The 23,161-nt window shown below is 39.9% G+C and overlaps 2 protein-coding genes across 5 annotated transcripts in view; one reads left to right on the forward strand and one right to left on the reverse strand.

Moving 5' to 3' along the window:
• Positions 1 to 139: 139 nt before the first annotated feature.
• Positions 140 to 23,061, reverse strand: LOC110040765 (melanopsin-like). 3 transcript variants are annotated; one of them, XM_089278828.1, is made up of 5 exons: positions 22,796 to 23,061; positions 18,427 to 18,496; positions 18,149 to 18,246; positions 3,372 to 4,149; positions 140 to 625 (listed from the first exon to the last, which is right to left on the reverse strand). In XM_089278828.1, the coding sequence occupies exons 4-5, from the start codon at positions 4,001 to 4,003 to the stop codon at positions 142 to 144; spliced, it is 1,116 nt and encodes a 371-aa protein (XP_089134954.1). In that variant the 5' UTR covers positions 4,004 to 4,149; positions 18,149 to 18,246; positions 18,427 to 18,496; positions 22,796 to 23,061; the 3' UTR covers positions 140 to 141. The 3 variants fall into 3 exon arrangements, with proteins under 3 accessions (XP_089134954.1, XP_089134955.1, XP_020601693.2); XM_089278829.1 differs by lacking the exon at positions 22,796 to 23,061 and having other exon boundaries at positions 18,432 to 18,647; XM_020746034.2 differs by lacking the exon at positions 22,796 to 23,061 and having other exon boundaries at positions 18,427 to 18,647.
• Positions 8,885 to 23,161, forward strand: part of LOC110040763 (Na(+)/citrate cotransporter-like) — a 41,131-nt gene continuing 26,854 nt past the window's right edge. Inside the window, exons 1-5 of one of the 2 annotated variants that reach the window (XM_020746033.2) lie at positions 8,885 to 8,982; positions 9,182 to 9,425; positions 16,749 to 17,014; positions 19,315 to 19,486; positions 20,732 to 20,889. In XM_020746033.2, the coding sequence (XP_020601692.2) occupies positions 9,195 to 9,425; positions 16,749 to 17,014; positions 19,315 to 19,486; positions 20,732 to 20,889 (827 nt within the window). In that variant the 5' untranslated portion in view covers positions 8,885 to 8,982; positions 9,182 to 9,194. Of the gene's footprint in view, positions 8,983 to 9,181; positions 9,426 to 11,756; positions 12,281 to 16,748; positions 17,015 to 19,314; positions 19,487 to 20,731; positions 20,890 to 23,161 lie in introns of those variants that run through there. The other variant, XM_089278827.1, reaches the window with a different exon arrangement.

Raw genomic sequence — 23,161 nt, forward strand, 5'->3', positions numbered from 1 at the left:
TAGCACCTGTATTTTCATTGCAGACACTTTGCACTATGCATGAGGTGAGAAAGTCTGCAGACATCAGATGCTGAACCGTGCAAACACTTCTTTACTCATTAGGGGGTGGTGGTGGTGGTGGGGGGGGGGGGGGCAGTTTTCCTACCCCTCCTCCTGATATGCCCCATCCTCACTACTCCCCTGAGTACATCTTGGCTCACGTAGACTTGACCTTGATTTTTGATAACGACTTGGAAATTGTAAAGTTGAAAATCTAATTTCTGTATCGCACTCCCGAATGTAAGTGCTTGAGTCCTTGCTTTTCCTGAAATGGCGCCATTTACAATATCTGCAGCGCGATACCATGGCGCTCAGGGTCCTGCGAAAGCGTCTATTCATGATGGTGTACACGAATGGGTTATAGATCACCGACGCTTTGGCCATAAGTTCAGGAACTTCTGCTTCACCAGGAGAAAGTAAATGGTCGCCCTTGAAAATACTGACAAGGCTGACGAAACAATATGGAGACCAACTTAGCATAAAAGCGGCCATTGCAACTGCTGTCAGGCGCGCTAATTTTATTTGCCATTGTCTTCGGCGCTGCCTGATGCGATTGTTTTCTGGGACGACGTCTTGACGAAGAATCCTGCAGGAAGAAAAAAAGTTATTTTTTATGTAGTAAGTCTTTACGCGACCTCCTAGTGATACACAAGATTGCCTTTAAATGAAAGTTTTACTTCAAAGTAATGGTTAACTAAGTTGAGAAAACAGCGTTATCTATGAAATATTTGACCTCTTTTACATGTGTATTTATATATCTAACGGTGTTTTAAAGAAAAGATCATCTTGAAGATTTTTACCTTTACCCTATGTGCGCTTTCGTTTTTCCTGTTCGACAACTCACATGCATTACGTTCTGAACAACAATAAAGTTACACTGGACTTTACATATTGCTTTAGTTAAAGGCTATTTTTGTCACTTTTCGACGCAAGACTTTCTCAGCTAATTTGGAGGTAGACATCATGGCAGAAATAAAATAACAGACCAATTAAGATGGCGCCATGTTGATCGTGGAGGGATCTGTTACCGCAAATTCATCTGTTTTTAACCACATTATCTATCATTCATAACCATTTAAAATGGAAATCTTTAGCAAGTGCTGCTTAATTCGTGGTTAGCAATTGAGTTAAAAATTTAGGAACTTAGCGATAAAGAAAATTGGTCGGTTGTCTTGAAACTAAACGAAGATAAGACCCTGACTTAATAATGGCTATTTAAGTTGATATGACAAAATTAACAAAACCCCCTCAAATACAGTTGCCCTTCAGCTGTCAGGAGAAATCCTTTTCTGTGTAATGTCAGTAAAAGTTGGAGTCATTTCCTGGTTTTCATTAGCAAGGAAAACGTACGTGCGAGCTCAAACGTCCATAAAAACACAAGAAAAATCCAAAAGGAGGGCAAGAATCAAAATGGAGTTTTGATTTTTGTTCTCGTGTTTGTATTTCGCAGTCTTTGTGGGTACGTTAGGGGTTTTTTCAGTATATTTTCATCGCTACAGAGAGAAGGATTTCGCCGGACAGCTGAAGAGCAACTGGCGTTGAGGGGGCTTTGTTAATTTTGTGATATCAACTTTAATTGAATTGCATTTATTAAGTCAGAGTCTTTCTTCTTGAAGAGGCCTTAGGGAAGCTACCGTGGACGAAAATACCCTACCCACCCTATCCCCAGCCCTCCTCAATGCCCTGCAAAGTAGGTACGCTCTTCTGAAAGTGAGCCCTCTCCGCGAGTAAAGACGCTAAAATTCCATCTGAAATAAGCTCTCCACCATCTCAAAAAAATGTTGGGAGACTCCTGTTTGTTTAATAATGACTTAAAACCTATGTCGAGTTTCATATCATTATGTTTAGATAATTTTATCATGCGGTATTACCCTAAACACAGCTAAATTTTTTCAGACGTACTGTGGTCTGATATTCTTTCCAAACATGAATCTCGAAAATTTTTAAAACCGCAAAATTTCTTCAATAGTAAGCACTACCGAAATAAAACCCACTAGGACAGCTTCTGTTTTTTTCATCAAGCACAAGCCGAGTGTTTATTATAGCACATTTTACTGTATGTCACTTTTTCTGATGTATAAAAGTACTTCCACTTAAGGAGAACCAGAATAATTGTTTTCCAGCTGTTGAAAAGCAGCAAAGAAACCAAAAATAAACAAAACTGGTTTCCACTGGGGGAGATTTTAAAACACGGATTATAACGACGACAAACTTGAAAACATTGGCCTATTCTTCAAGATGCATCAGAACGAGCAGGTTGAGAAGGGTTGAAATCTGTCGACATTTGGAGGTGAAGTTTTCCGCAGTTTTTATTGAATGTCATCCACGTTTACGGGTCAAACGACTTGTGAGTAAGCAGATATAAGCAGAAGAATAACACGGCAACTTTCATGCAGATTTTAGCGGTTTGAAATGGAGCGAACGAAAGATTTCCAACTCCCATTCACTCTCGTTTTGTTTTCATTTTGCCGTCACAATTCTGGCCATTTAGGGGTGAGACAAGAATACGATTTTTCAGCAAAAATAAGCGTCAATTATCAATCGACAGCAACATCGCCCGTCAACACGCCCGAACTTTGAAACTGAAAAACTCAACTAAAGGTTGTCGTGGTTTCACGGTTTCATCAGTCATAACTATGTCGAACTGTCAATGTACTCTCGAATTAACATCTACCAATCAAAAGCCAGGTAAAGACTTGGTTGGTCATAACGGGACGGTCTCATGCACCTAAGGTGAAGAGAGAATTAAGATGAGGAAAAAAAATCATAACCCAGGCACCTGAAAAACCTTGTCCCAGGTATTTTTCACCCTGGAGACGAGGTTGGCACTTGACATGCATTTTGAATAGTCGGCTGAAATGATTTTCAGTGTAAAAAGAAGCGGTTAGCGAGATTCGCGCGTTCTTGAAAGGTTCTCTAACCCCTGGGGGGGGGGGGGGGAACTTGGTGGACCCCATACAAAGAGGAGAGGGTGTTCGTCGTACCCTTTAGGGGTTAAAAACGTTGTTTTGGTTGCTCTTAGGAGATTGAGCTTCAAAAGGTTCACATCGAAGGCAGAGGCGGTACCTTTTAGGGTATTGAGCCGAAAAATTAGGACAGGAGATAATGTGTTGTTTTAGAATGGTACCTCCTAGCGGTGAAAAACATTTCAAGCCACGCCCAGAAAACAGGATCTTGGTACTTCTAAGGGGTTCTTTTCAAAATTTCCGACGAGCAATCCTGTCCATTTAATATGGAAGTTTCTCTTACTCCTTGTAAACCGTCAAGTTATACTCATTTATGGGCTGCTGGGAAAGTATGTTCATCTATGGACTGCTGGGAATGACACATACCTGAAAATCTTGAAGTAAGACACAGAAATCAATGAAAGTGGCACAACGAATCCCACGGCGATCAGAAGAAGATTATAAGCCTTACCAGACGGTGAGATATCCGTCCAATCAGGGCCACAGATCACCCCAGAATTTCCAGGCACAAAGCCAGTCCAACCCAACAACGGAGGCAGCATTGTTACTACACCATACACCCAGGATGCCGCAATCAGACAGCAACTGATTTTGCGCGAGACTTTGAACCTTGGATTCATTTGCCGCACGCTATAGCTCATGACTAATGTCATTCCAGTGAAGGTCGCTATTGACGCAATCCCCACGGTGCCCATCACAAACCCGTACCAGTTACACCGGGTTTGATCTGTAGCAATTTTCCTTCCTGTCATTATCACGTCGATCGGCATCGGGTATCCGAATACCGTGATGAAAACACTGGCAAAGGCGAGATTCAACATTAGTGGGGTCAGGGTTTCCTTGCGATGTGAAGGCTGGTAAAGGACGAGAATTGTCAGCACGTTGCCCAGGAAACCCAACGCGAGAATGACAAGCATTACTGTGATGAAAACACCGTACCCAGATTTTTGAAAATCAAATGAAGATCCTGTTGTTTCAAGACTGCTTGTCATGTTCATAGTGTATTATTAATTTCATTGATTGAGATTATTTGTTGACTCTGGCAGTTTTGTCTTCAAAGGGCGGATAAGACTTCAAGGCATATATCTGTGTGCAGTTCTCCAAGGAGTTTTCCTCTAATATTTCATCGAAACAAAAGAATCACCTGAAAAGAAAGCAAACAGTCATAATAAAAACTGTTGATCAAAATGTCAGAAATGTGGAGTGTTCATGTTCTAGTGAGACGTTTGTAATTAATAAAAAATGCCGCAAATGGAGAAAGCTGTTTTGAAACGTGCTCAATAAAACAAACTAATTATCTTAAGGAGAGTTTGCTCAAAGGTTTTATTATTTCCTGCGCTATATTTGTTCCAAATTATTTTCATGTTACATGACGTGGCTTGATTTCTAATCGGGAAAGCGGCACGCGAAATTAACTGCGTGAGTCAGTGAATGAGAGCGTTATTTTCCGGTTTGTATCAGTAAAGACGTATACTCAGATTTGAGTCTTATCTCAGACCTTAAGTAGTAAGGATATAGAATACTAAAGAAAAAAACATTTTTCGACGTTTTGTGTGGATATGTTAAGTGGATTTAAATTTTTATCTGAAAACTCTTGTCTATGAAACAACATATATGACAAATAAACCTTATTTCGCTATGAATGTTTTTCATGGAATGTCGATGGGATTTGATGTCCGGAAGAATAGCATTGAAAAGATGTGTGATCTATTAGTGATCATAACAAATGAGTTGCAACAAAAAAACAGCTGAAGCCGAACAATGAAACGAAAGGTCATGTCTTCAAAGGAACACGTTCGTGAACTTAGGTGCAAAAGGTCAAAAAGGGGCATAGGCACAAATTTGATAAATTTGACAACCAACTTGTAAATCGTTATTTTTCAAAGGACTCTTGTGTTTGTATTTGATATTGCAACTCTATCGAAGAAACGGATAGACGTGTATTCAAAGCTTCTTCTGTTGATTTGAATTTTTCAAGTTTTCAGTGGAATTTCGAAATCGTAAAGCTTAATTAATCTGTGGTTAAAATTTGTGCATCTGAAGTTGGTGGGCAATAACGAGGGTAAAACTCAGAAAAAAATCATATTTTCTGTCAACCGTACCTGTGAGAAACAATTGCTCCTTGGGTGCAGCCTTCTCGATGCGTTTGACCTCATGTTCAATAAAGATATGTTATATGCGATTCCCCGAGATAGCTTATTGCTGTTACTCACGTCACTCTCACCAAAGTGATTTTGTTGATAATTTGTTTTTGTTGTCGCTGTTTTCAAACAGGATAAAAACAACTGCTAGTTTGCTATTTATCTTTCTAACTGATGTCTTTCTGTGCGCTTGATATCGAGCGGCCGGAATAAGCCAAGTATATATGTTTGTGTCAAATTAATGGTTTTTTATCATCTCTTGATAAGTAATTCTACTTCATGCAGCCGGAACCTAAAAATACACATCCCGATATGAATGATTGATTAATTAGCAATTCTAATGTAAATGCGTGCGCTGGAGAGAAAAGAAGTAGAATCTAGTCGTCTGACTTTTACCCCGCAGTTTCTTCCTGTATTCGATAGCACCTGATATCTAAAGACCTCTGTCGTTTTGACTATACATAGCTTTTTACCGGATTTCCAGACTGGAACTGAAAAACGAGAAGAAAAAAGAAAAGAAACAAATTAACGAGAAGCAGGTGTAAACGATGATGACAATCTCTCCGGTGAGAATCTCATTAACCTTTCGTATTGTTGCAGTTGACATGTTTTTAACTGACAAAGAAAGGGAACCCCTGTAGTTTTGTTGCTCGGGGTATTTTGACGTCTCGGTGAAATGAAAATAATGGTGGATTTATTCTTGTCCACACAGACAGCTTGACGTGTAGAGTTTATTTTGTTCGGTTTTAGTAATTGACTAACCAGGAGCTAACGACCCACAGAACGGAGAGCAAAGGGCTTGTCCTCCGGGGGGTATCCCCAGTAAAAATGGGTGGGGGTGCGCGGCTTGCTTCCCAAAACCCTTACCCTATTTAAAACCAAAATCTGTGATTATCCCTACGCTGACCTGACCAAAAATTCGATACCCTATTTAAGACTTGACCCTTAACTCAATACCCTGTTTTAGAAATTCTGTATAATTAGTTCCCTTTAGGCTAGTTCAGACCGATGTTCAGAGGCAATGTTTATTTGCTTTTAGTAGATTCAGGATATGACGTCGTGATGAAAAAGTAGCTCCTTCTAACAAACATACCCAATTCAAGAATAGAATGCAAAAACCATACCCTATTTGAGTCCAAACTGGCCAAAATCGATACCTTTTTTCTGACCAAAACAGCTACAAAACCATACCCTTTGGGACCTTATACGCCTATATAACCCATGTGAGGGAATTCCCCCCCTGGGGGGGGGGGGCCTTGTCCTACAGCTGCGGTGTTCGAAATCTGTATCAATCTTGCAATTCCCAATCAAAGCTATCGAGTTTTTGTTTTGGTCTAAAATAAGCTTTTTTGTTTGTGCTTTTACCCCAGAAAAAGGTCAAAAGGCTTCTTGCTATTTAAAACTGAATTTACGTCACGAAAAAAATTACAGAAAATAGTAATCGCATTAGAATTCGGAGCGTGTTCCCCGCGGGTAGGAGAGTTCAGTGGCGAGTTTCAAGGCTAAATTCCATATGAACGCTGTAGTCGCCGAAAAATACTTCAGCTATTGTTGTATTGGATTACAATTCATGACAAAAAAACTGTTCAACGAAGACTTCTATCTTGATCTATTTCGAAGATCGCAACGATTGCTGCCATTGTACGGAAACCGCTCTCCAGATGTCGATTTTAGCGATTGCTGTATATGATAAACGATAGTAGCATGCAATGAGTCGTTGTTTGATGCACAATCGTAGACGGAATAAAAAGAGAAATGAAACTGCTCTTCCCCTGCCTCCAAATCACCGATGAATTCTAGTTCAAGCCAAAATGCGCCATCATTGAAAAGAGGGGGGTGGGGAAGGGGGTGGGGGAAGGGGATCAGAGGAGGGAAGGCTGAGGAGGGGTGGTCTTAAATTGTCATTTCAATTGCCCGATTGTAGGTCTTTGCTTCATTCCTTCTTACATGGTCTCGCTCGAAACAGATAACTAACTGTAAAGGCAATTTAACAATCGAGATTTTGTAAATAATAAGTGAAATTGCGTTTTCTGAATTCAGCAGAGCCTGCTTGATGGTTTTTCGCTGGAGCTGGAGATTTCGACTGGGGCACCGTGGGGACCAGTTTGTTTCATGGGTGGGGAAGGTGGGGGCGATGTGTTCCCACTCCGGGTTGTTTTTCTAAATCAAACGAACGAAAGCTTTAGCTTTTGATCATTTTTTTTCATTCTCGCTAAGAAATGGCACAGCTATTAGAATGCAAATTAGCTGCAATTTTCGCGACCTTTGCCAGGTTGTGGGTCACCAGTGCCTAGGCGTCCCTCTTGTCTCGCTGTCGAGCGATATCTGAGAAGGAATGGGCAAGAGGACGCATAGCAGATATGGCCAAAATTTCCTTTATTCGATTTTGCGAGTTCCCTTGTCTTTACTTAATTTGCAAAAGTTGCTCACCGATGAACTATGGAAGTGTTCATTAACGTCGGTAAATTTTAAACTTTGTGAGTAAATGCAGTATCATGTGCTCTTGTTTGCAGTTACTTCCCATCGAATTTCATTGCTGTCATTTCCTTTACAAAGTTTACAAGAATTTTTTGGCAGATTTATTCTCATGCAATCAGTGTTTGTTTCAGAGCGGAATAGGAGTCTGCAGAGGTTGCGATCGACGGGCATCCTGGGACATGCCGGGCAGCGAAGTCTACCAGGGCGGTCAAAAAGAAGGTTTTTTGCACGTCTTGTAAATATCACAGAGTATCGTTTACGTATATCTCATTAAGCAAGCGCGAAGGATTTGCTGGGAGAAAATCGGTCCGAGGAGTTGACAGTGCGGACCGAGCGCAGCGATGATCGGTTCAAAAAAGACCGAGGGCCGATATTCGCTCGGTACGGTCCCAAGCAAGCTTGTTTCTAATAAGAGATTTGTAATTATTACAAAAAAAGCCACAATCACGGACTGGAAAAACATCGCAAACTTCAAGTGAGCAATTCTGATTGGGCGCCGACTAGGAGTATGCTCAGTATCACGTCTGATGTTAACCCGGTGTTAAGTAAAACAGAAGGGAAAGAGGGCTGGAAGAAAAAGAAAAGGAATCTTTGGTGCGAAACCAACAATCCCAGCTTAAAGTCTTAGACAGCAAAACAGTCGTTTCTTCTTCCCTATTCGGAAGGCGCAGAGCGCCGTAAGCGCGATCCGAGAGCGTAAGCGCGTGAGAGAGAGGGGGAAAGGGGTTCGAATGATGATCTCTCTCTTTAATAACAATGGCATTATGCGCCAACAGTTGGCAGTTGAGTGTCGCAAAGACTTTTAACCAGGATTGAAGTTCTGTGAGAAATGTAAGCCATAACAAGGCAAGAAATCTTCAACAGTGATAGTCAATGATCATTCGGGACAGTGCCCGGACCAATAGTTATCGAATATTGGACCGGCAATGCGGCAATATGATTGGTTGATTTTGGTTGTAATCGTGTATTAAGGTATGATTAAACATTAACTTTGCAGAATGCTGCCCTCGTCTTGATAAAATAAGTACGTTATTTTAGCACAAGGTTAAGCATTCATCAAGTGACGAATATCTGCCGTCGTCAAGTATCAAAAGGCAACTGCTTTCGACTTAAAGCGAAAGCTAGGCAGAAGAGATTAAAACAAATATCACCAGAAATGAGGCAATTATGGATCTGGCAATCTTTGGTGAAGTCACCGCCTTTGATAGGACCAGGCTGGTAAGTCATATGACACGCGTGATGGGAGATGAGACTGGCGTGACATTATAAATCAAGTTTATGCAAATTTGAGTTTCAGCACCATACGCTTCGAATATTGATCAGTTACTTCTGCCGGAACGAATTTACGGCTAGAAAAGGTGAATGTTGAATAGGAATGATTCGTTTTGAATCCCTGACCTGTCGCGAGAATTCTTCATTAGTTCATTCATAAACGTCCGGGCTTAATGGGCAAAATCACGGCTTGATCCTGGCCTCGTTATAAATGTGTGGTGTCATAAATTACTTGTGCAGAATATTCCGCAAATGTGATCTTGATCTGTTTATTTTATATTGCAGTTTTGGAAGGACAATGACTGATTCCGAACGGGACAGAGGGTATAGTTATCTCGAAGAGACAGAAGCCAAGCCGTTACCCATTGGCAATGGGTCTCCCAGAATATCTCACCGCGTCGATCACGGCAAGCCGCTTCAAGTAAACCAGGCTTCGCTGTTCAAGCAAATCTTAAAATGGAGAAAATATTTAATCCTGATTTTGACTCCAATACTTCTGATGCCCCTACCCATTGCTGTAAAAGGAACGGTAAGAAACGGAGAGGGACGCTTATGATGCTCTGCTTCTGTTAGAGAAGGGACCGGGGTTTCGGGCAGCCAATACTGACTTCCATTTGTGTTTACAAACTATACTGTCTGACTATAAAACATGATAACTTGATACTTGATTTGCATCTCATTCTCATTTCATTTTATCGTTTGCGTCTTTCTTTTTCGACGTATTGTGATGAATCATGTCCCCATATACGTGATTTTATATTAGTTTACATTAGATTTTATATTAGTTTACATCGCAACTGGTACAACAAGTGGTGCTCTATTCGAGTTTAAAGCGGAGGATACATTGTTGTCATGTTCCACTTAGTTTCAATTTTCCTTCACTTGCCGATGGAACGATTTAGACTGGGCAACTGGTGAACGAAAAGATAAATGATTAAAATCATTTATCGTAACAGTCAATCAACCAAATAATCAATCAATTAACCGATATGCACGGGATATTAGAATGATAACAGACGCTTTCTCGGCACAGTCTAATGAAAAATAGGTCCGCATTGCATACATATGTGTCTACTGTAATTTACGAAGGCAACAGTTGTTCGGACGTTCAATTTTGTCTGAAATTAATGACCGAGTTTTTTGAAGAACATAACACTAGAAAGAATGCAAAGGCTGTTGAGTTCAGGGACCAGATCGATCCGTCATTTTGAAAATGGTACGCGTCGCAATATACAATAAAAGCCCTCTAAGAGGACTTGTGGTTACTGAATAGTAAATAACCACAATGGTATACAAAAGAGTTGCGGAGTTTTAGTCTTACTGCTAAGTAGTATTTTAAAATTTGAGTGCTTGACATTTATGTCTTCTGCATCATTGTGAGTAACTTTAGGGACTTTATACGATGCAAGGACGGGAAGGCCAAGACGGGAGCGGCAGTGGGCGCGGGAAACTTTCGCGTGTCCCGTCGTGTCGCCAAAGACAAATGCTAAAGTTGTGTAATTTTCGTATAGGACGGCGACGTCAATTACTGTAGCTTCATAAAAGCTTTTCATAAAACTAAAATGACATCCTTTAGAGATAGCATGAAAATATTATCCTGTTAGCGGCTTCAACGATGGTGAACAGACGACACGGAACTTACTCTTCTCTATATTTGTGAAACAAACATTCCTGATATGTCGATATTTAATAGTACTGAGAGAAGCCAGAATTTCCGTATGAAGAAATTATGTAAAAGATCTTATCGACCTGCGTCAGTTATCTTTTTGCTAGCAGAGCGTTTTAGAATCGATCTTGTATGTAACTGAAGCAAATATTTATAATAAAACAATCGAAAACAAACACATGAAATAAACATGCATTTTATTTGCTCGATAGCTGCTTTCAAGGCACGTAATTCGTATTTCCAATCAAAACCTTTCGGAAACTGCTCAAAATCCTGCAAGATTATTCGAGAACAACATTTTTGCACATTCGGTGATAGCTGTGCCTGGTTATATGAGAAAAAAAAAAACTATGAAAACCTTGTCTACGTCACTCCGAAGAACGCGGGAAAATCAGTCTGCAATGTTCTTCCTGCGGTCAGCGGTTAGAGATCGTAGTCATTCGTAATGCTCCGTAACGTTATGTTTCTGCTAGTAAATTCGCAATTTTTTCACTTCAATGTTGATATCAAATTAAACGCGTCCAATTTTAAACGGCAAAAGAAGTTATTTTCATTAAAACTCGCGTTTCAAGGGTGAAAATCGATGAAAGGAACTCGAGCAAATCTCGAGGTATTTTTGGCCTCGCTTCGTGAGGTTGCTCCGAAAGCTTCCAAAAAGTGTCGGCCATCTTACTCACCTGTTGACATTACGGTTGGCTGAAAGCCAGTAACCACAAGAACACAGACGTTCGCTGTTAATCTTTCCTTATAAGTCTTACTTATCCGTCATCTTATTCGTCTCAATGTGAAGTTTTTATGACAAATCAAGCCCAGATGGATCAATTATGCCATTCGTTAGTTAAAAACTGGGCTGGTTTTCAAAATTTGCTGGTTTCGGAGCTACTGTAGACTCGGCTACCGTGTGAGATTGCGGCGTTTAATTCGTTACTTAAGCTGTTGAAAATCGACGAACAAAGTGTTCCAGGTTTCTTTGTTTTTCTTTATATCCGCTTAGCAGTATAAGCGTCATGCAAGGCTTGCTCTACTGTCGGTCAAAACGAACCGAATTCTGGTATTCAAGAACTTCGTCACTATCTGACGAAGTCCGGTTGTTTCAAATCTTCAAGTGCCTTTTTTATTTGCATTAATTGCCTGATCTTTTTTGATTGATTGGCTGCTAATCAAACTCTTAAAACCTCATTCTACAAGTCCTGCATTAGATATTGTTATATTTGCTTTGTGAAAACAAAGGAAGTAAAAGTGGTCTGGCAATCTGTGTGTGTATAACCATATTAAATCACGACTTGGTCAGAGTTGAACATTGTTTGTAACCACTGGAAACCCTTAACAGAAAATGGAATTTACCCGTATGGAAATGTTCGGTGATTAAGATTGAGCCCGCTCGATTTAAGTAACCTGACGACCGCAAAGTTCGTGGGAAAGAAAAACAATTTGTTTGCAAGTTTCAACTTAACACCCTTCGCTCCGCAAGTTAAGAATACACCGTCTAAATGGAGACAGGCAAAACGAACGTAGCTTGCATTTCGTTCGTGGCCATCGATGAAAATGCCGGCGAGACTCCAGAGAATTCAGAGAAGGAATCATCTTCGTATCCACAGACGATTTCTCCGAAGAAAAATACCTCAGTCGCGAAGTGCCTTATAAAATGGCGCAAGTACCTAATACTTCTCTTCACGCCGATATTGTTAACGCCATTACCGATTGCTGTGCCTACAACGGTGAGCAATATTTAATTAAGTTAAATTTGTTCCAATGGCGAAAGGCTTATCTTAACCAGGTTAGGCAAACGTAAGCCCTAAATGCCAACTTCGCTATTTATATGTGTTTTGATTAGGGATTTAACTGTTAGAGTTTCGCACACCCGTGTTCTAGTTGTTCATGTTCATTATGGATGTTTTTTTGGATCAAGAAGTAAGCCAATCGGTTTGGCAGCTCGGTTAGCAGATCGCTAAGTTCACGGCAATGTAAGGGCATGCATCTCGAAGAAAAACTATGCATAAAGTTGTGCCATATTGTACCATGAACTTACACGTAAAGTAAACAAAGGTTCTCCGTATGCGGAGTATGATTGTACACGCAATCCTTTGACAAGGACGCATTGCCATTTGCACATGTTTTCGCTTACGATAGGAAAACGTGAGATTGCTGGCGCTCATTATAAAATTACTTTGAAGAAGCGGCATTGGCGACTAAGTCAAATTGACGCTAGGAAACCGCTAAAGACATCAGTTATGATTAAAGCACGAACTACAGTGAACAAAGAGGTAACGGCAAATCATAAAGGTGAAAGAATGGCAAAGATTAGGCGGACGGATTACGGAAAACAAAGTCGAATGTTTAAGGGAGAATATTGTAATTGTCAACAAGGGTTCAAACTTCAGTATCGACATACTAATTCCCTTTACTTAGTTTCATACATTTTCTTCTGTACTAATCGGAAGAATTTCTTTGAATATCTAGAAAAGGGTGTCCAATTTATGGTTTATGACCATTTTCTTAATTCTTACAAGTCACCTTTTCGCCTGGTCATTGCGGATTAAGTACCTGTGTTGATATTGCAAGGAGAGATGAGATTTTGGTCACTGCTGAAAACTAAAGAGTTAACGCGCCTAATTAATATTTAGGTAATCTTTCTCTTTTTTCCCTCCTGAGTAAATAAACTGTCCGTTTGTCCATAAAAAACAAGCAATCTAATCAAGAATCTTTTGTACAAAAAACACAGGGTGGTAGTTAACTTGGAAGATTTTTAATTTATACACTGTATGCGATTTTCCGCTTTAGTAAAACGTGCGCTCTGTGTGCTTACTGACGAAAGGAAGTGCTTAATGGCGGACGGACAAATCAAAATTTTGGAAATGGTACAAAAGTTTTAAAGATATAGGGCTCCGGTTGCGTGCGCGTTTAGCATGCGCGGGAGCTCCGCTATGAATTACACAAATGAGAGATTCTTAAGAAGCGACTGAAATAAGCTTACATGCAGCTCAAATGCAGCACAAAAACAAAGGCATCGCAAATCAGCAGCAGGTTAATCATCAATCGCAGTTTGTGAAGTTTAATTATCTCGATAAATTAGGTATTTGAGCCTGTTTCACCGTAGAAAAAGCAACTGCAAGACAATTTCTTTTCTAGCTTTGCACATTTGTTAAAGAAACATCCTGTGCATTGATTCCCAAAGCAATACATCTTGATGAAAATGATGCTGAAATGAGCACAATCTTACAAGAAATAATTAGATCGTAATTAAAGTATTTCTCTTATCCCAATGAAGGGTATACACAGTGTTTAGTTTTAGTAAAACGCGGGAAAGCAAGATATTTTAACTGCCTAATGTAGTCTTAATTCGGAGTCTCGCAGTTTATTTAGCTGCTATGGCGTGGGAAATATTAAACTGTATGACGAAATGCAAACAACAAAGGTAACTAAACTACGAATTAATTTTGTTGACTGAAAGAATACTTGCCTTTCGAGAATTTAAATGTCTGTTTGTTACTCCACTGTTTAGTTATCCGTTCACGTTACTTTGATGAGCAGCAACTCTTATGTCTGACAGTAAAGCTTCCATCGCTGTGTCCTTCTCGCTGCAAACTGAATTACTTCGGGTGGAATCCGAGCCGATAAATCCCGTCCGTTTGGAAAAAGCTGGACTAGCGGAGTTTGCGCGGTTAGCCAATCAGATTTAGGGATTTGAACTTCAGGGCCGGTAGCACGTATCGATAAAAGAAAAATAACACTTATGAGATTTATCTGAACGAATTGCGGTCGCCTTGAGTCCCACTGCGGTAATGTGACAGTGTTAACCTCTTTGCCTGGATTTGCGAAACTTATCTCTCTCTTTTTTTTTTCTATTTGAAAATCACGAGAAACGTCTTCAAATGAACTCTGTTTAAAGCTAGGAGGACACCCTTCTCCGGTCCGCCCTGCAGTGAGTTTACAAAAGCTTCTTAGCGTCGGAGACCTGACGAGAGCTTAATTAAAAGAAGCCTTCTGAAATGTTTATTGTTATAAGTGTCATTAAATATTGAACATCACCCGTTCTTCTAATCAGATCAGGGACAAATTTTTTCACGATTCCTGTTTTTTTTTTTTGTACCGCAACGCAGGTAGAATACACAGTTAACATTAATTGCCTTAAAAATTGGATTCGGCATTGAGGATTTAACCACGGATGATAATACATGTTTAAAAAAAGTAAACGCACACATGGCTACGATCTTTTTCTTATCTGTATGCCGACTCCCTATAGTCTTACGACCGCACACGGGCTGAGGACGGAAGCTTTAGAAGTTTAAAGGCGCTAGAGAAAAGCGTCACGGTTTTCCAAAATTGTATGACGTCAGCATGACCACAAAAAGCAAAGCTGACGGTGTTTTTGTTTTCTCGCATTTTCTATTGAGAAACTGAATGAAATTTGTCGGACTCGTTATAAATATTTTACTTTTGTTGGAGCTCGATTTTCATGGAAATCTATCTTACCAGTTTTCACACGTCAGGAAAAAACATAAATTTGCAAAAAAACGAAAAAAGAGAGAGATGCTTGCACTAGTACCTCTTTTATCGTATTTGAATTCTTGTTCGGCAAGATTCGATGTGCTCTGAAAATTTTGGAAGATTTCACCGAAGAAACTTCAAGAAAATCACAACAACCACATAAACGCATAAACGGTGAAAGATGCATTTTCTAGAGCAGTTTTCAAGTCAAGACTAAAATTATCAGAGATGATTGTGAAGCACTATTACATTTGTACAAGTTTGAGTAAACTGGTTTGACTAACCTGGTTGTAAACGACTGCACAACAAGCTTTCAGTAGCGCGCGCAACACGAAAAATGATTACCCTATAGAGCCACCCTAACATAAGTTAACAAACGGATCCTTTTAAGTTTAAGCCAATAAATAAGTACAGGTACCGACCTTATCAAATTTTAAACGGAGCACTATCGTATTAGCAAGTTCAGCGAAAACGTAGGCTTTTGAAAACGCTGTTGCTGACCACATCGCATGCGTATACGACGGTTGTGGTTTTTCTCATAGCTCATCAGTGTTCTCGAGCGTTTTAGCGTGAACGGGGAAAACGCTTTGACAGCGGCAGTGAGGATGCGAAGCTTTTGATCATGAAAAGCATTATTTCACAGCGAATAACACGTCTTCCTCGATAAATGCGGCCAATTACACTTGATGTTTCTTCATCCTGGTTTTTAATGACACTGTCTTTACATTGCTACCTATATATTTCCGCCTAAAAACGATGTGATGCTAAAACGATGCCGGAGAACTCACCAATCTCATATTAGAACGGACGTGTAACATGCTAATTTTCGTTAATTTAGCTAATCAAACCATGGCTTTAAAAAACAATAGCATTTTTTAACTTGCCTGTTGACTTACATCTTGCTTTGGTCAAACAAGCATTATAGTAAAGGTACACGCAAGTGTGGAAACATTTGTTTGCCAAGTTGTTTCATTGGTGCGCAAACAATGAACTATTTGGTACGGAAACAATGTTTTCGTGACAATGTTTCCTCCAGTTTTTAATTACTTTTTTGTTAACTACGTTAAATAAAGGATTTGATCTTATATTTGCGCTTTGTTGAAAATAGTGATATCCCCGGCTACATAATCACAGATGGGCTAACGGGATAGCGAAGAAAAATTTACGGAATAGCGGATCGTGGTGGGAATTTATGGACGAAATTGTCCCTTCCAAAATTGCCACCAATAGGCTTTACCTTGGGAAAACACAACCGAGAAATGTCCGAAATTTGTGTAGCCAAGATCGAGAAGTATTTCAAATGTAGTCATAGTTCAGTGGTGGCATTGTTGCTTGTAACGTTTTAGCGGCGGTGCCGCAAAAATTAGCGGTGAAGCGGCCACAACGGACGTTGCAAGCCACGAGAGAAAAGCACCGCCTCCAGAAAAACCCCGCCTACTTTTATCACTTAAAACATGCAATCAGAATCAAGCTATAGAGAGTAGCAGGGAGTGGTGGGCCTAACAACTTCAAATAATGGAAGCATTTGTAAAATTTATCCTCTTTTTATGCACTTAAGAAATTCTGCTAATGAATTTTTGAGCAAGGGTCCTGCGTGACCTTAACTCGGCTATACTTTAAAATTTTTAAGTTGTATATATAATGAGCCAATTTATTTATTGTGTGATTTATTGATGATCATTGCCTTTACTTTACCAGGAATCCCGTTGTGCGTATTGTATTCTGATCATGGCGGTGTATTGGGTGACCGAGGTTGTGGAGTTAGCTGTCACAGCTCTTCTGCCATTGGTTCTCTTCCCCTTGTTTGGGGTCCTGGGCTCTAAACAAGTCTCTACTCCTTACTTCAAGGATACTAACGTGCTTTTCCTTGGTGGCCTGATTGTGGCAGTCGCTGTAGAGCAGTGGAACTTACACAAACGAATTGCTCTTCGAGTTCTCCTGTTGGTTGGAGCTCAACCTCGGAGGTATGAATTTGTGTCTGTTCAGTCGATGAAAAGGGGTTGGGGGAGGAGAGGGGGCGAGGTTGGTGCGGTAGGGATGAGGTGGGATGATTAGACTTAGGCAGCAAAGTGTCGTGTTCGCTGAGGATGGCCAATGAGTGATGGCCGGTATAGTCGAAACATCAAGTGTTCCTCGGCAATCTTCGGAAATGCTGAGAAACCTCCGAAAACGTTCGTATGATGTTCGTCTAATCTACCTGAATTAAATCCTCGGAACGTTGTCGGAAGTCGTTAAAAATCGTTAGGATAAAGCTTATAAAGAGGCGTGGAGTGCTTTTTTCATGGAATACGCACCAAGATAAAGTTAATGGAGTGCCAAAGTCTCGAGCCGCTAGAGAGGCTTGAGTGCGTGCCCAGGAAATGATATCATTTGGGGCTGGAAAATGCCGTTTTCCAAGCAATGCTTTCATACATCAAAACAAACATTGGAACTGACGTTGAATATTTAGTAATTTATGCTACTTACATGTCATGTTACTAGGTTCAATAGGAGAGTTCCTAGAGATTGTCAATCCAACCGGACGCTATAATTATCTATTTTTTTTTCTCTGGATTTTCGGAGGTGCGTACGTGCGTAAGTGGGTGGGTGCGTACGTGCGTACGTGCGCCACGGAAATTTATGCGAAGAGTTCTATCCCGAGGTTGTGAAGCGTGTAAACTGTTCGCTAACGCAACAGTCCTTTTTCCCAATTATGAAGTCTAGCGATCGGTTGTTGATATCCATATGAGACATTGGTGAGAAGAATAGTTTTTACCCTTTAAGGAATTCACGAGACCAACCGCCTGGAAAGAAAAAGAACTACGTGCAAACAGTGCATAGCTTTTCGAACCTTGACGACAGTAATGGTTTCCACAAGCATTAACTGACAGCCACCAAGTACGAAATATATCTTGCACAGTATATGCCGCAATGAATTTTTCTCTCTTAAAGGATGTCGAGGAATAGGCACTATAGGTATCCACCATTTGGCGTCTTAGAGTACTGCGCTAATCTGTTAATATGACTATTCGACGATGGTCAACCTTTTTTTTTTAATAAGCTGCGAAAACAATATCATTCACATATAGTTTTGCCACTTAATTAAAAAGGAAACCCACCTTTTTCTAGCGACCGTTTTGTCCTTTCGTAATCCAAGTAAAAGAAGTCCTAGAATTCCTTTATTTTCTTTGTCAACTTTTGGTTGCAGACCGGCTCTCTGTGTGTCAAAATATATTATACGTTAGTCTTGAACTTCTCGGTTCAAACAGGAACAGGTTTCAGAGTGAAATTATTTTCTACCACACGTCTAGCGCTGTGCAGGGAATGGAGGACAGTGATATCACCGTGACTGTTAGCGTTCTAAGTTCGTGCGGTTACAAAATTTAGAGTGACTTACCGTACAGGAAGTTTTTCTTTCCCAATATTTTTCTTCGAAGTCAGCCTAAGCTTCGTTACAGATTAGCCCTCTATCAAAAACAATAGATGAGAGGGCGTGATTATTTTATATATATATCGTATCACATTATCGGAAAAATACAATGAAATCGGACTTTTCTTATGATAAAAGTCGGCAAAAGAGTTTTAACCAATCAGAGAGCTTAAAATTTATGCGTTGCCACGAAATGCTATATCAACCGTGTAACAATTTGCCATATGTCCTGATCAACCTAGAAGCGTAGTTACGGATGTCCTTGGAGCACATCTGTTATTTGAGGCTCTCAGGGAGCTGTTCACTCGGCAACAGATAATGTCTGCAGGCAAATATCCGTGTGTGTTTTGAAGGAGACGTTGTTATTTCAAAATGATAATGACAGATTGACAGCCTAAAATAAAATATTAATGAGCTAAGTAAGTATGTAAGTACTTTATTTAGACACATTTCACCAGTGAGCCTGGGGCTCGTTTAAATGTGAACGTGCATGTTAAATTAAAAATGTAAAATTTAAATATGTGATCTACTCAATAAAAGTACAAAAACTAGACTATAAAATTGAAAATTGAAAAACTAGACTATAAAATTGAATTAGACTATAAAAATTTAAATATTTAAACTAATCGATACAAAGATTACAGGAACAATTGGCCTCGGTAGTCAGGTTAACATTTGAATATAGCGAGACAGATTCGAACTATGGCTATTTTTCTTTTCGAACTGAACTCAGTAACTCACTCGCCAGATAGCTAGCTGAATCTTCAAACCGAAACACACACACGCCATTCTCTATTTCTCTGCCCGTGATTTTAAATCAAATGCATGAAGACGCTATTTAATCTTGTTTTGCAGTTTGATGCTTGGATTTATGCTGACGACAGCATTTCTCTCCATGTGGATCAGCAACACAGCTACAACAGCCATGATGGTGCCGATTGTTGAGGCGGTGTTGGGTGAAATAAAGAATGAGAGCATTAAGAATCAACTTGAGAAAAACAACCAGGATAATACTCAGGCGGACGAGGTGAAAAGCAGAGCTTACGTGTCTAGACTACGAGTAGTCCCTCTTTCACTTAGTACGTCGAGCGAGACCGTAAAATAAACCGCGAGAAAAAAATGGCCGCGTGAAATCCTGGGGGCGAGACGCGCGCGTGCTTCTCGCCCCCAGGATTTCGCGCGACCATTTTTTTCTCGCGGTTTTCTTTCGCGTCACGGACGACAGACTAAGCGAAAGAGGGATTCCTCATAGTGTATAACATGTGTTGCTATTAGATTTAATTCCTGGTCCTGGCCGATTCCCAAACGTTATGTACAGGTGTATTGGGCGAGGAGAGATCCTGTCCAATCTTTTCCTAGACCGAAATCGAATGAAGAAAGACTGGGTTCAAGCATAATGAGTGACTAGTTAACAAGCGGCCAGCTAGAATATAGTGGTTGTACTCACATTACAGTGGCGGATCCAGACCTTGAGCTAAGGGGGGTGAGGGTTTTGTTTTGCTTGCCTTACCGGGCTTTTCTTCCTTTCGTGATTTTTTTTCTTTTTTTTTACTCAAAATAAAGGGAGACGGATCGAAATTTGCTGAAACTGACCAATGACTGTCGGCAAACTTTATACGGGTATTGCAGCAAATACCATCACGGCTTAACTGACCAATCCGATTCAACGGACCAGACTTATAACACCATCGACTGACAAACACTATTTGCTTGACTTTGGTGATAACTTCCGCTCAGGCTGTCAAAAAGTCAGTCACCAACAACATTTCTTTTCAGAGCTACCCTCACTATACGAACGGCTGAAAATTCTCAATTTCTATTACCCAAAGCTAGTGACATTTTGGTCTACCAAAGGGATTTTTGTAACACGTGTGGTCTGAAAGCAAAGAGACAACGGTATCAGTGCATAGGGAATCAAATTGCGATTCATGACTGGGACCTCATGCAGATGGTTTTATCGTGAGATGAGACTTGTCATAATTTGTAATGTAACATATGCACTATTAATAAACTAATAAACTAATAAATCTTAATTGACCACTCCCCCAATGGGGCTTTACAAGGCCAATGAAACCAAATGATGAAACAAATGATGCAAATGAACATAACATGGTTAGAAATCCCAACTGCCAGGAAGCAGACCAGTTGGCTATCAGTTTACAAGTGATTCGTAATGCGTTTGTGGCAACCCCAGTTCAAGTCATTTTTGCCTGGCCTGCTATTAATTCACTTTACTCATACACCTCGATTTTGCTTTTCCTGATAACCACAGATTGACGAAGTTGTTCCTCAACATGCAACATTTCAGCTTGGTTACATGAAAGAGCGCAACGAAAACGACGAGAGGAAGACGGTCAGTATCCAGGAACCCGAGATCACCAGGGAGAAAAATGAAAACGATGGCGGATTCCAGTACAAGAAAGATGAGAGGTATTGTTTGGAGTGTATAAATCATATAACGGCACACCCCAGATGGTACAGTATACTGATGTAATAGGCCATTTCCGATTTACCTTAAGCCTCTTTCCCAAAGCGAGTCTTGGTGCCCATCCTTTCATATGAAAATGAGATTTCATTCACATGCAAATTAAACAGATTTTCATATGAATGGTTGAGCACTAGGCCTCGCTTTGATAGAGAGGTATGGACTATCGACTTTTTCTCGTTTCTGCGAAGTTTTCGATAAAGGTTTAGAAACATCACTAGATGATTCAATTCCCGAGAGGATATAAAGAAAGACATCCATCCTGAAGACCCTCAAAGAGCTCAAAATTGTCGTTTGAACTCATGAGCGCAAGTTCACATCCACCTAGAGCTAATTCAGCCCCTAGGCGTTGTAGCTAAAGCGAAAAATGCATTACTACTTAAATTGCAGAGAAATAATTGGAAATTATTTTCAAAAAATTTAGAATTCTTCAAAAACAATTATATTTTATGCTCCAGGTCAAATCTCCAGGTCAAAATCTAATTGATTAATAGGTGATGATAATATAATGGTAGAAGCCAGACAGAAAATATTAAGAGAATTCGCACGGATGCAGGGTGAATCAAATGGCGAAGTAAGTCGTTTTCGTTTGACGCGGCGTTTGACCGTTATCGTGGATTCTCTTTTAGTTTCACTGAATTTGAACGCGCTAACATATCAAATATTGCATTTTTCTGTGTTTTTATTTAATGTTTGAAGACATTTCCACTATGTTTCCCGTCCAAAAGAGTTTTCTCACCTGTATTCAGACTTGTCTATCGTTAGTGATATTTTTCGTACCCAACCGGAGTCTACTGGGGAATATTTTGTAAGCTATACAGACATAGTGGGGGTGGGTTAGTTGTAAGTTTTCAAACATAATTAGGTAATGTACGAGGAAGCTTTTGTGCTTGTAGACACAACTAGACGGTGATTTGGTTTAATTTGTTTTTCGTGACGAACCCCTCAGCGGAAATAGCTGCCTGGAGGTTGTCCAAAATGGCGCGTGACAAAATACATGTTCTTACAAAAGGTTTCTGGTTTTTGCTCGGCTTTCTTTGACTGCCGTGTTTTCGGTTTCATTTGAGTTACCCGACAATTGCAAGCAGCCAGCAAAACAATCTTATTTATAGTAAAAAAAAAAAACAGTCGTCTTATTTACAGCCTTGATAACGTTGATTGCTTTCAAACTGAGGGAGTGGCTGAGGGTTAGAATTTCCCATATATGCCGCACTAATTAAATTTAAAAATACATGTTAGTTTACATGTGAGGACAAGAAGGAAAAGGGTCATGTTTGCTTCCCCTGACCACTGTTCAGTCTATTATTTAGCTGTGTTTTAACGACAAGATTGCAAGAACGCAGCCAATATTTGATTATACTTCTCATGCAGGCATTCAGACAGGTTTAAACTGATTGTCTGTCAGTTTTCATTTTGCAAAATTTCAATGGTATGACAAAAAGTTGCCGGTAGATCACAGCGTAAATCTAGCGAGCTACCATGAAAAAACGCATGACAAAACATGTATCTTTACAAGAAAATCAATTTGCATGATCAGTGGCAATTTTGAACATTCTCATTTAACCGTTTCAGCCAAAAATCTTGACGCATTCTCTGTAAAGAAACAGAAAAAGAGCTCGACTTTATCCCACCTATGATTCAAAATGCGAACAGTAAGCAAAACGAAAATCAAAAGCAACTACGTAATGTATCTGAATGCTGATTTTCTAATAAAAAGCATGTAGCGAAGTGTACTTTTAGATAGTTCCATCGTTCCCCCCTGTTAGTGTAACATGAAATTCGCCAAGAAGTCAAAGTTCATTAATCTAACTATGAACAGCGGCCTTTCCAGTTTTGATTCTTGCCACTCACCTCGGATGTTTGTGCTGTAACTGTACCAATGTTTATTACAGATGGCGTCTATGCAACACGAGTGATCAAAACCTACAGAAAACGAAAATAAGTTCGGTTTTTTAGTTGCGTTTTTTTAGTTCATTGAAAGAAATTCAAACACCGGCCTACTAGGTTTCAAAATTGATCCCACTCGTTTATCTCTAACAAGCAAACAAACCAAAGTAAAACACAACTGAAGGCTGGACTAGACTCAGTATATAGCTGAATGTTCCTGTTTTTTGAGTAAAGTGATTCGTTGATTTATGTTTTTTTGTTTTAAGTCGACTCAAGTGTTCATTTATCTTTTTTTTTTGAAACGTTTTGTGATTTGAACTTAGTTTTGAT

Source organism: Orbicella faveolata, unplaced genomic scaffold, assembly GCF_042242905.1.
Source record: "Orbicella faveolata isolate gen_17 unplaced genomic scaffold, um_ofav_v1 contig_47, whole genome shotgun sequence".
Lineage (NCBI taxonomy): Eukaryota > Metazoa > Cnidaria > Anthozoa > Scleractinia > Merulinidae > Orbicella > Orbicella faveolata.

What these genes read in the sequence shown, in the direction of transcription:
- LOC110040765 (XM_089278828.1), bottom strand. Translation starts at nt 4,003, where the DNA reads ATGAACATGACAAGCAGTCTTGAAACAACAGGATCTTCATTTGATTTT. An exon ending in TCTTACTTCAAGATTTTCAG is followed by an intron (nt 626 to 3,371) that starts GTATGTGTCATT and finishes TTCTTCCTGCAG; the next exon opens with GATTCTTCGTCAAGACGTCG.